The sequence below is a fragment of the Electrona antarctica genome (assembly GCF_951216825.1).
Source record: "Electrona antarctica genome assembly, chromosome: 11".
In the NCBI taxonomy this organism is placed as follows: Eukaryota; Metazoa; Chordata; class Actinopteri; order Myctophiformes; family Myctophidae; genus Electrona; species Electrona antarctica.
This window is the reverse complement of record NC_136792.1, coordinates 28248270-28262083: the sequence shown is the minus strand read 5'-3', so window position 1 is coordinate 28262083 and position 13814 is coordinate 28248270. Positions and strand designations below refer to the sequence as shown.

The 13814-nt window shown below is 43.6% G+C and overlaps 1 protein-coding gene across 1 annotated transcript; it reads right to left on the bottom strand.

The window, feature by feature from the left end:
* Positions 1–7355: 7355 nt before the first annotated feature.
* On the bottom strand, positions 7356–11269 carry p2ry1 (purinergic receptor P2Y1). The gene is made up of 2 exons (XM_079515084.1): positions 10916–11269; positions 7356–10248 (listed from the first exon to the last, which is right to left on the bottom strand). Exon 2 carries the CDS (start codon positions 10213–10215, stop codon positions 9154–9156), a length of 1062 nt encoding a protein of 353 aa, XP_079371210.1. The 5' UTR covers positions 10216–10248; positions 10916–11269; the 3' UTR covers positions 7356–9153.
* Between the last annotated feature and the right edge of the window lie 2545 nt (positions 11270–13814).

The window sequence follows — 13814 nt, the reverse complement described above, 5'->3', positions numbered from 1 at the left end:
TTTAGCTACTTAACCATTTTACCACAATTGTTATTTTTGGAATGTTACGCTCCACAAGCGTCCGACGTCCCACAAGGGTTAATACTTGGATTGACAACACTCTTCACAACTCATAAGAGGTCCGACCAAGAGAAAAGCTAGTAAATAGAACTCTGTACAGTTCTTACAGTAGGCTAATTCAGTACTAAAAGTATTTCTTACATCTGAATATTTAGTGTATTTCTCATGGTGTGTGCCATGTGCTTTGTAACATGTTTTATCATAGCCGTAACACAGTAGACCTGGGCCCATGAGAAAACTGGGGTGTTTCTGGGAGAACAGCTCCAGAACAGCTCCAGGCTACCTGGTGGCATTGGATGATTTCCATTAATAAAAAGTTGCAAAAGAAAAAAAAGGAAAAAAAAGAAAATATATATTTGGCAGTATAGGCTAAGACATTGTTATTTTTCTACAGGGAATGTTTAGTCTTGTAGTGTAGTGTTTTTCTTCAGAAGATTAGTGCCAATTAGAATAATTTAGAATAATACGCTGAGGAAATGTGGACTATACTCAGGGGAAGAGAGGTGATGCACATTTGTATTCTCCTTGCTCCTCACTACTCTCTACAAACACCAATAACATGTGTGCACTTCACACCTTGTCTTCCCATCTCCCTCCACTGCATCAGGGACACTCCTCTATATTAAACATTGGCTCATTTTGGCAGCCCTTCTCTTTAATATCAGAAAAGCCCTGCACTCCATTTCCTTACAGTGTAATGCTCTCACCACCACCCAAACTCCACTAATCCGGGATCCCTTTGTAGAATTACTTCCTTTGGTAGTTTTAGAAGGAAAATAGCATAGCAGATGAAATATGAAAGTCTAAATAATAGTTGTCCACAAACGTAGTACCATATGTTATTTTGATTGATTGATTGAAATATTTATTAACAGTTTGCAGAATTACAGTACATTTCAAGCACAAACTCAATACAAAGACTGTTAACTGTGAGTGGACGACCCAATAAAGCATTACACTCGTTTACAAGAGGGTCCACCTTGTTCAATTCATCAAAACATTTAAAGACGTACAAATAGACACTTCTATACAGCCAAAGAACAGAACAGGAATTCATCATAAAGGAGGTAAAAAGGGAAAAGAAACATGAAGGGGTGGGTGGTGGGGGGGATTCAGATTTTACGGGGGCCAGTTTCGAATTGCAGCCGTCCGTAGGTGCCCTTTGAGAGCGGTTTTGAAGGAGTCAAGGGATTCGCATGTCTTAATGACTGTTGGTAGGGCGTTCCACATTTTGGTGGCATAGGAGCGAAAATAATTTAGTCCCTTGTTTGTGCCGAATCTGGGTTGCACATGGTTTGTTGCACTCCCTCTGGTGTTATGGGTGTGGACTTCGTTAACATTAAGGAAGTATCTAGACAGGTACATGGGTATCTTGGTGGTGTATCGAATCTTGTGGACTAGACCCATTGCAAGATGCTGTAGGGGTGAGGTGGGTTCGGGGGGGTGAGGCCAAGTAGGAGCCTGACCAGTTTCTTTTGGAAAGTCTGGAGCCTTGTTTTAAGGGCCTTTTGGTGCTTTTATCCACCGCGTAACGATTTTAGCCAATTCATGACGGTATTAGGCCTACCCCCTACTATTTACAGGTAAAAGTCGCTATGAGAATCCAGTTGGAATTCCCCTTTTACAATTCCATTTTTCTCCATTTCACCTCGATGTAATCCCCTTGGTGTATTTAGGAATCCGTACACCATAGGATGAGAAAGAGAAAATGTAGAAATATTCGTGACTTGGAGTCTGAAGAGGGGCACGAGCGAGAGAAAGTACGTCTTGCCATGATGGAAGCGGATATCTAAATAGAATGCTCAATGCTGATTCAAAGATGCTACCTAGTTGCTACAGTTTGTATAGCCTATAGCGCTTCAATGATGTATTTTCTATCTATTGTATTTACTTCTCTATTTACCCAGTTGTTTGTTGACTAGGTTTCATCACTTTACTCAGATTTGCTAAATAACAAAATTGTAAATTATTTGACCTGTGGCTGTCCCCACTCTCCATGCTGCTATGAGAAACCACAGTGCATGTTAGACTTAACGATAACATTATATCAACGATTGCTGACCATCTAGCACTGACTCGTATCTCACCTTCATCAAAGTTCAACCTCTTTGTCCTCATATTGGTGACCAGCTGCTGGCCAATGATTCACGTGATTCACGGCCAATGATTCACGTTGATCAATAATGTTGCCAAGGATCAGCACAAAAAAGAAGAACAATCAACAGATGCTGAGACAATAAGGTGAGAGTAATATTGATCAAAAACCTTGCAACGGCCAAAATATAACAATCTCTCTTCTCTCTCATACTCCGCCTGTCACTGCCACAGTCCCTCTAGCCTCTAGCCTTGCCTAGCTGATATATGACAGAACCTCTCAGCCCAGTGTTGTTGCTTTTGGCAGTCAACCCCAGGAAGCCTGATTACACTATTATCAGCCTGGCATTACTTTTCCAGAATCCAACATAGGCCAACAGCTTTTGCTCATAAATAACGTTCAACATGGAGTCTCACATTTGGGGCACATCATTAGGCTACAGGCAAAATGTTCACAATCTTCCTAAAGCTTTCAAAAATCACAATGTGTCACATGCGGCTATTTAGGACCTATATAAAAACGGTTTAAGTGGTTATGGCATTCCTTAGCCTCTGCACAAAAACAGTGATAAAAAAGTACATGAAGGTCATCCATATTGTTTATACATAGCCTGTGCAATGTGTGCATACATCTATCGGATCAAGACAAAGATTAAGTATGATCAAAGATGAATTCTGTCTGTCTGACAACCTGATGAAGGATTATAGAACAGTAGCTGATGATGCACAATAGGCTTCAGGTAGTCACTCACACAACATGATGAATGGGTAGCTACTAGCTAGCTATGAATCTAGTCAAGTGTAAAGAGTCTTTTCTCCGGACGTATAGGAGAAATGTACCTATTTCAACCGTATCTTCATGCATTATACTTGGTCCTCAATTATGCTCATTATAAGATAGTACAATTTCTGTATCGGTCTCAGAAGTGGGCTGTGGACAGTTAGGCAGATTCTTTCATTTCAAACACAATTTGAAACTTTTTGATATTTATTTATTGATGCAAAAACAATGGCTTTGATTTATATTTCTATTAGCTGGGAATCACTGATCATCTATGATGCCACTGCAGTTTTCAGAACTGTCCACAGCCCACTGTCCACCTATGAGACACAGTGCCCCCTTTTCCACCAAAATAATTGTGATTCTAGAACTGGTTCTGTTTTAGATTCTTGGAACCTTGGTGCTTTCACAGAACCTTTTCCACAAGTTTTAAGCACCCATTCCGTCCGCCTGTGGGGCATGTCACGCCCACACCAGTGTGAGCGCACCTGCACCAGGTTCCACGCTGAGTAACCAAGGTTACTTATTGTCTGCTGCTACCCATTGTTCTCTGCCTGCAGATCAACCCAGTTTACCCTAGGTTAGCACGCCGTTATTCTTGAACCTGTTATCCTGCCTTGTATCTGACCTTAGCCTGTCCCTAGTTATCCCTTGCCTGACGCCTTGTACTTTTGCCTGTTCCCAGAACCACTGTGTATGGACCCGGACCGAACTCTGACTTACGGCTTGCCTAATCCCTATCGGAACCGACGCCCCACGGACAGCCTTCCCGGAACCCTGACCCACGCTATCCCTACCTACGACGCCTTTGCCTTTTCCCTTGACTTTATAATAAAACCTGTTAAAGGTTTTTGCTGCCTGCTTTTGAGTCCAATCCTTTCTGGTGCCTGACAGGGCAGGAGTCCCCACTCCAATTGCCCCAGGTTTGATTCCAGGCCTGGCCTGCAGTGTTGAATATCATTGGTTTAACTGTCCTGTCTGTCCATTTCACAATTGCTTTTGCTTTTTTTATTCTTTATTCTTTTTTCCCCTTTTTTTGCTTTTGCCATTGTTTATCTCATTTGGTTCCAGTTCCCAACCAACTGGTTCAATAGAGGGTATGCACATGCATAAATCGAGTGGCAAATCGAGTAAGTGATCTTGGCAAAGTGAGTTTAACAATTAAAGTGAGTTTAATCAAAGTTCAAGGTTCAAGGAGTTTTATTGTCATTCCATACAAGTACAGAACGAAATTTGATTACCCAGGTCCTGGTCAGGCATAAAAGAAGCAAAATACAGTACGTCTAGTAAAAACACTAAATATAAATAAAAACCTATCGTGCATTTGCACAACCCACTGATATTGCACGTGCCCATAAAAAGCAGCAGCACTAAAAACAGCATTAAAAGAAACAGTTCATGTGTCACGGGCCACGGCTCAAGTTCATAATGCAGAGTTCATGTGTAATCAACAGATCACTAGTGCAAAGGTCACAGTTCAGGGTCTAGAGTTCATGATTCTCACAGCTACAGGGACAGCTACAGCTACAGATGCAATCATATAGGACTTTTCTGTTTGGATGTATGGGCTGTCAAGGACAGAAAGTCGTTTTTTGCCACTCAGTAGGCGTTTCTGCATAAGTTCCGGGTATGATGATGAGGTCACGCGCACCGCATATACCCTCTATATTATATTAGGCAGGAAAAAATAACCAAACCGGTTCAACCCGGAAAGGGGCAGTGAGTAAATACAAATGGTAGGCCTACCCTCTGAGCATTAGTGAGGAGCAATTATATGAAAGTGGAAACAGGCACAGTTGGTAGTGCTGTCGCCTCACAGCTAGAAGGTCCTGGGTTCGATTCCCGCTCGGGGCGCTGTGGGTGCTGGCGACGTGTTTCCTCCTCCGCATCATCAGTGCCCATACCCGAGGCGGGGTTGGCGAAAGGGCCTTTCTGCATGTGCGGAGTTTGCATGTTCTCTCCGTGTCCCCTAGGGTATAGGTACCCTCACAAAAACATGCAGTAATCCTGGTCTTTAAACAAACTGCCTCCCCCTGGCCAGCCGGGGCGCCTGATGGAGGGGAAAGGAACTGGTTGGAATAACGTGTTCCTTCCACGCGCTACGTCCAACCAGGGAAACTCCCCCCTGTCACGTGTAAAGGAGCAACTTGGACACTCAGGCAGGAAGGAGTTCAAGTCCGTTGCTCTCCCCATGTCCCCCATATATGGGGACTAGGTTGGCGGAGGGTGTGTAGAGAGCCCAGGATCACATTAGATAATTGACACAGGGGTGAAAAAATGGGTTACAAAATCAAGGGATAAAATTAAAAAAGAAAAAAAGAAAGTGGAAACATAAAGTGTGAAACTGTATGAAAGAAACTGACATTTGAAGAACTGTGACGCAAGTTTGATACTATAAACAGGAACGTGACAAGATGTTTAGGGACAGAATAGTAATTGGAAATATATTTGTGGAGGGGAGCTTTGAAACAGCAGTGAATTGACTGATATTCCACTTCAGTGGGGTAAATCTATTGGGCAAACTTAAAACAGATCTGGTCCTAAGTCAAACAAAAACCTAGCCCCAATACGTTCCCTCAGTTCCTACGCTCATTCTGTAGCTACAGAATGAACGTGGGAGTGCACCGCGGCTAACGGCATGAGCCACTGTTTAATAATGAATTAATATTCGGGGTGGAACTTCGTCTCTCAGAGTGCGTTCTTCCAAATGAACCAAGAACGTGCATTGTAAATACAATGCTGGTCTGTCAGTCATACACGCTACTGAGTTGGATTGAAAGATTTTAGAAACCCCCCTCAAAAGAGTACATGTCTGGGGAAAAAGAGGACATATGGTCACCCTACAATGATGCAACTGTTTAAAGACAGAGAGATAGAGAAAGACGTGCATACATGAGAAAAAGAAGAGAGAGAGAGAGAGAGAGAGAGAGAGAGAGAGAGATACAAGAAGCTTTTGATTTCTTCACTTGGAGGTGTAAACTACATGGTTGGCCTTCCTGAATTTGTGTGTGTGTGTGTGTGTGTGTGTGTGTGTGTGTGTGTGTGTGTGTGTGTGTGTGTGTGTGTGTGTGTGTGTGTGTGTGTGTGTGTGTGTGTGTGTGTGTGTGTGTGTGTGTGTGCGTGCGTGCGTGCGTGCGTGCGTGCGTGCGTGCGTGCGTGCGTGCGTGCGTGCGTGCGTGCGTGCGTGCGTGCGTGCGTGTATTTGAACAATGCTGTTACATTGTATTAATTAAACTCCAACTAAACTCCATCACATGATGTGATGTCTCAGCTCACAGTAACTCTGCAAGAACAAAAAACTCAGTATTCTGTTTGCGTTCACACTTCACAGACACTGCCGTTGCCGGTTGCCCTCTGGAGGCCAAATGGTGGCCCAAAGTCATCTGTCAACATACAATGTCCTCTAGCAATGCGCACGCACGCACGCAAGCACGCACGCATGCACGCACGCACCAGACTTGGCAATTTCTTTTATCTTCCTCCATCATGATTTGACACGCGATTCTTATCCAAACTTAGACTTTTCTTCATTTTGCCACCTCACTCACGTTCAAGTGATTTCACACGACTCACACATACAGCGAGGAAACGATGGCAAAGAAAAAACGAGATAATCTTAATTCAGAGGAAACAGGGGAGGTGAGAGAAAGGAGTTGAGAGGTTACCATGGTAGGAGGGGAGTAGACTCTGGCATGCATTCCACGGCAGTGTAAAGCTTCCCTGGTCCTAACCTTACCCAGGCACACAAACTAGAGAAGCCACATAGCCTATTCCCACCATAAAATAAAACCTGGAATTAAAACTGTATGGCTCTGTAAAGCATCACTGTCCATGACAACCACCAAACACCTGCTAGAGCAAAGTCTCCACTGCCCCCAGGCAGAGGCAAACACCCACACATATGCACGCACGCACGCACGCACGCACGCACGCACGCACACACACACACGCACGCACGCACGTACGCACGCACACAAAATCAGGAAGGCCAACTATGCCGTTTACTCCTCAAAGCCAGGAAATCAAAAGCTTTTTGTATTCATGGGTGGCGAAAGAGGTCTGAGCCGTTGGTTTCCTGCGCCCACAACACCAGAGCCCTGGGGGTTCTGGAGGCTGCCTCCCAACCCTTCCTGCATCAATAACCCCAACCGCCTTTGTATCAGCCACAAAAGCTGTCTTAAGGGCATGCCAAAAAAACACACAAAAAACACGATGCCACTCTTTATTCCTCCCTCGTTCCCTCTTTCTCCTGGCTGTGTTAAAAGGAAACTCACCAGGCAGTGCATAGAAAAAGGCGGAGCGCTCAATGCAGTGTAGCTGATAGAACCCCACACAACATGGTCTCTGAGACCAGCAGTGTTTATTCAGTCATTACAAGTAAGCTGTGTGCACGCTCACACATACACATAAGCACTCACGCACACATGATAATAATATCCTGAGTCATCATAAACAATGTGGATATGGATTAGGAGAAGTGCTTAATGTTTACACCTTGAAAGAAATATCACACATCATTCTGAATACATTGTCGGAATTATTTTACATATAAAACTTTATTGACAGTTACATGTGGCCCCATGTGTTCTGTACAACTTCCTCGCCAGATAACAGCCGACCTCATCAGACTGACCACATCATAGTTCTATACAGGTATTAGCCTCTAGAGACATCTGACACCTCATTACACTTGCCTAAAACATTTAAACAGTTTGACATCGATAATTCCTCCTCTTCCAAGTGACGATGGAGTCATAAACTAGTTACTACACTGCATTTCATACAGTGTAGTCCCTGTTAAGTGGTGAAATGCTTGTCATGGTTAGTCGTTATAGATAAGTGTTCCGCTGATGGCCTTTAACACTGGACTCATGCAGTAACAGAGCGGATTAGTCACATATAGCCTTCAAATTTCAACAAACTTCAACGGAACAATAACATCGCAAAACTGCTTTGACAAGTCACAACATTCTGTACACAGGTATACAGTATAACACATTCATTTTAGTCTCTTACAAACACACAGGGATCCTTGTCCCGTCACTGTCTACAGAACGGGGTGACATGATCGGGACAGTGCACAGTATACAGATAGATGGTAACAGAGCCATTACAGACTGTACCACAAAGTAGCTGTCACAATGATGAACTGGGCAACTGTGTTTCTCCAATAGTCAATGATGGATGGAGAGAGGTACGGGGTGCGATAGGCAGCCATCTGAGCAGAGTCTCAGGTCATAGTGCATTACAATCTCTGCGTGTGGACGTTCACAGAGCAGTGCTTTAATATTTTTATTTTCTCCACAAAAACCCACCCAAGTTACAGTCTTCTTCAACGCCAAGACTTTACCTGCTTACCAAGCATGAGCTGTGAGCATAGCAAGTCTGTTCTCAGTCCTGTTTTTCTTGCCTGGGCTGAAGACATTATTCATTATCTGTTGGGGAAAAACTATTCACTTTTCCTTCTGTTTGCCTGCGGGTGATCATGCTCAAATTTCTTACTCTTATGTAGGCCTACCTGTACACAAGATGTAACAGTAATAAAGACCACGTGAACCACATTGAATTGTATTAGACATAAATCACGCTATGAGAGAGGTACTATATATAAGAACACTTATAGTACATTACATGTACAGTACGATACAGTACGTCTCAATTGAACGATAGCTTATCAACAAATATGTCATCAATGGTCTGTAAATGAGCAGCAGGTATCACAGGGTTAAATACAGTATCCACTACATGTCTAAGTGTGTACGTCACAGGCTGGGCAATTAACCAAAAATATATCAAAACCGATATTTAGAACCAATAAGCGACATAATCTTGCTCATGTGGATTAATTGAACAATAGAGAAGCAGTTTGTTTTTATTTTCTCTTATATATCAACAAATTTAACCCTGCATTATACTTTGTTGTACAATGGCGTGCAAAAATAGCTCTACAAGCTCATAAGTTGAATCGCTAAGCGTTGTGAGCTTGTAAATCACTACTTTTTAAAAAAATAATCGTTGATTGATCGTAATCGCAGCAAAGGTTTAAATTATTGTGATATTGATTTGAAGTCATATCACCCAGCCCTATTATGCAATACATTTTACACAGAGTACACAATCCACAGACAGAGAGCACAGTGCACTTATATGTTCGGTACATCTGTTGTGGTTTCTGGTCCACATTCAGACCAAAGACTACACAAACCCCCACCCCGCTGTTAGAGCATCCTGTCCCCATTCTCAACATGCTCAGCCAAGCTGTTGAGAGCGGTCTCCTCGCTTTTCGACTGTAGATGATTGTCCCCCTTTTTGGAGGTCTTTTTAGTGGCCCGGGAAAGCTTCCTCCTGAATGTATCGCCTGCCAGGAAATAAAGGATAGGATCCACACAGCTGTTGAGACTGGCCAGGCCACGCGTCACCTGGTAGGTGGCGTAGACGCGGTTATTGAAGTCACACATGTCGGGGCTTTGGAAGTACAGCCTGGCCCTCATGTTGAGGTTTTTCATGACGTGGAAGGGCAGGTAGGAGACGGCGAACACCGCCAGCACGATGATCACCAGGTGGATGGACTTCCGGCGCAGCGGGGCGTTGTTCATGTCATTGCAGATCAGCGCCTTGACAATCAGCCCGTAGCAACCCAGGATGATGATGAAGGGAATACAGAAGCCGAACACAGTCATGCACATGCTGTAGATGAAATAGCCCGGCAGCTCGTCCTCGGTGGTGGTGTCATAGCAGGTTGTTGCGTTGCGTTTTAGGCCAGTCCGGGAGTAGTAAAGGATGGGAGAGATCCCTACTATGACAACCGCCCAGACCAAGGCACTAGTTATGACTGCATTCTTCTTCTTTAGTCGGCCCAGAGACTTGAGCGGGTGAACCACCCCGGTATACCTGTGGATACTGATACAGGTTAGGAACAGAATGCTCCCGTACAGATTCACATGGAATATGAAACGCTGCAGACGGCACAGGACGTCCCCAAATATCCAGTCCGTCTTGTTGAAATAGTAGAAGATGAGGAAGGGCAGGGAGAGGACATAGCAGAAGTCAGCCAGAGCCAGGTTGAACATATACACAGAGATGCCGCTCCATGGTCGCATGTGGCAGACGAACATCCAGATAGCCAGGCTGTTGCCCACCAGTCCTGTGATGAACACCATAATGTACACTGTTGGCAGGTAATAGAACTGGAAGCCCGTCCTGGTGAGGGAACATCCTTTGCTGTGGTTGTGCAGATCAGTCACATTCAGCAGGGAGGTCAAGTTCAGGTCTGTGGCCATGGTGTCAGAGCAGGCACAAGCAGGGATGTTTCACTGCATGACAGGGTTGAACACACACAAGACAAAAATGTTGACTGGAGCCTTAACACCATCGAGCACAAGGCTATATTTGGCATTTGTACCCACCTATGTCGTGCAGTTCAAAGCAATATTGTCAGGGAAAATGTCAAAGCCATTAATAACATACAATATCAATGTGGTTTGGTATTTAAAAGTCATTAATGAGGTAGCCTACAAAATTAATCTCTGCATGGGAGATATTCCAAAACTTAATTTGGCAGAATGCATCTATAAGCCTACAAGTTGCATGTCAAAATGTGCCATATTAAGGGGGAACATAGCCCATAATTTGGACTCTCGTATCGATTGATTGATTGATTGTATTTAGTTAGAATTTAGGTAGAATTACAATACATTTCAAGCACAACTCAATACAAAAACTGTAACTGTGAGTGGACGACACCATAAAGCATTACACTTGTTTACAAGAGGGTCCACCGTTTTCAATTCATCATAACATTTAGAGACGTACGGTACAGATATACACTTCTATATAGCCAAAAACAGGAAATCATCATAAAGGAGGAGCGAGGTAAAAAATAAATACATCTACGAGAGTCCACATTTTGGGCTAGGGGGAACAATCCCCAACAACAAAGTAGGCTAATTAAGCACAAGTCCACCACGCAACAACACTCACCGCTGGCATCGACTTCGATTCCACATTCCTATGGTCTTTTTACAGCAACAGACATTTCAGTCAAAAGGCAGATGGGCTCGAACCCGTCAGGTAGGCTATTTCCATTCCGGCTGATACAATTGTCGGAAAATATCTCTTGGTCTGTTAAAAGTTGTAATCCTTCACATAAGCGATCACGCTTGCATAGAAAGTATACCGTCATGGGGCGACGATTTCCCACGACAACAGAGGAGGGACGGGAGGCAGACAGCTGCGGGCTCTGGCATGAAGCGCTGGAATTGCAAACAGGATCCGTTCAGCGAGAGCGAGACAAGGCACTTGACTTGTGCTAGTAGGCTACTATACAGGGAGGGGTGTGCGCGCATACGAAAACCAAACGCAGCGCACGCTATCATTATTTTTCTTCTATTCAATCCGGCGTCTTCATCTCATCTGATCTACCGGAGTAAATAAAAGTATGATTTCTCAGAGTAGCCTGCTAAATGGAATATGTGCGCATGTGAAAGTCCCACAGACTCACTCCAGCCTACTTGAGCGTGTGTCAGAATGAGACACAGGGCGTGTGTACAGTATGGGACACGAGCTGACAAGTGTGTGCGCGGTTTACAGTAGTCTACTGATATTGTGCAACGCGATTATGTTCTATACTTTTTAGCCAGCCTATTTGGCAGAGTTGTGGAGCTGGATACAACCCGCAAGGCCGAAACTATAGTCAGTATAGTAGTACTGGCCATTTTCCATTTAAGAATCCATTATGGTAGCCTAAAGATTTTCCATGAAAGAAGAAAACAATGCAAAGGTGTGGCCACGCCAACATAGACTGACTTGTAAGCACAAGTCAAACATTAGGCGGTGATCATATAATGTTTCACCATTCTTGGATGAATGGGCCATTTAGTGGTATAGCCTGGCTGGCAGGCCAGGAGGAGCCAGCCAGCCAGGGGCCTATGATCGGCCATTTGATTTGATCAGATAAAAAGCAGGGGTGGGTAGGCCTATAGACGGGAGTAGAATGAAAACAGCTTTGGACAGTCAGTCACCTTTTGTCACAAATGATAAGGACAGACAGTTGGCCATGTGAGAGACAGTCACAGTCATGAAGGGCAAACCTGCAGTGCACTGGCAAAGACTTGGGCAGAATAAGGATTGATAATTTGAGATGAATTTCAGTTTCAGGCATAATATAATGAACTACACAAAGGTTAAGTTAATTATGATTTGATGCCAGACATCCTGCTACACTAATTCAAGGCAGACACTATGGAGTTCGGAGTCAGCGTTGGCGTGCTGTGAGACCCTGCCCTGCGTTGGCGTGTGCTGTGAGACCCTGCCCTGCGTTGGCGTGTGCTGTGAGACCCTGCCAGGGTCAAATCATTCTATGTGCTTTCTTTCTGCACCGTTAATGTAGGCTACTTGCACGATGTTTGCAACTGTATTGAAACTGCGCCTGCGGTATTACACATTCATTTTGCAGACTACTTCCCCAATAGCTCTCATGCAATATACGTCAAATTTTTTCAAAACAGATCTACAAGCTAACAACGCGTCACTACTTGACACGTTGTTAGCTTGAAGATCTGTTCTTTTTCCTCATCCTTTCAACGGCCCCCTCCCCTTTTCAGTCACTGGACAGATAGAATTAGTGTTCAACCAAAAACATGAAGTGATCCCTGCATGGTGCAACAGCTGTAGGATGTAGGCTATATGTAGCACACAAATAAATAAGTGCTGGAAGCTGCAGCACTTATGGTAAAACCATTGAAAATGAGGGTTGCATGACATTGCTGACATTTATCAGCAGCAATATTCAATTGGTGCTGGTGGCGGTGGCTTAAAACAGTTTTTGTAACTCCGAGTGTAACTCCGGAGTTACAAAAACTACAATGATCTATTAATTGCTATTTATTGATATAAAATATGAAAGAAAGATGTGTGTTTTAACTACATACTGATAGAACTGTGTTTATAAATCATTAATCAAATGTCTCAGGTGCACTGGTGCAGATTATAATTTGGGGTAATCATTTTGTGAAGGCCATCCTTGAATGAGGATGTTTAGCTAATTAAGTAAACACGCACGCGCGCACGCACGCACGCACGCACGCACGCACGCACGCACGCACACACACATGCATCTGGGGAGACAAACAGACTCCCTTTTGAACAGAGATGGCTCTTTCATTGAATATAGGAGCTCAAGGTCTCTATTTAGATATGAGAGACTTTATGAAACACATGCCTGTGAAGCACTCCCAACATGAAAATAAAAACATTCTGGTGAGTGTGAGTTGTCTTTCCCACGGGCCACCTGTTGCCTAACATTGCAATATACTGTGATTCTAAGTCACTATAAGTCATTGGGTGCCTACACCTTCAGGAATGTCATTACTTTACTTAGACATAGACATACTGCTATTATAAAATACGTAATAATGTGTCACGATTACTTGAATTACAAGTATGCATTCTTATTTTATACATACTTATAAGCAGATTATAAATATTATACATCTGCTATAATGCATTATGCAGACATGTGCATTATTGACATGGGATGCATAGCAAGTGTTACCGAATATAACCGTATTGGAAAGCTTTTATTGCACAAGAAGCACATGCAGCCAAAGAAAGAGCTTAAGAGGTGTTTTTGTGTATTTACCGTATTTCCAAACATATCATCATTCTCCATTGGATGTTGAGCTATTTTGTAGTTTTATAGCCTCATTAATTCACGGAGACAACAAGAAAATATAATTTACACTTAAAGGTGTAGTGAAACGGAAATGGTGGACATTTATTGTGAAGTTTCAAGTTGAAACACCGCTATGAAGTTTCTGAACCAATCAGAGCGTCGCATCCCTTCAGGGGATGGGACGGTAGCTAGGGGCCGTAGCTATGC

Coding starts and splice junctions, on each gene's coding strand:
- p2ry1 (XM_079515084.1), bottom strand. CDS start 10,215: ATGGCCACAGACCTGAACTTGACCTCCCTGCTGAATGTGACTGATCTG.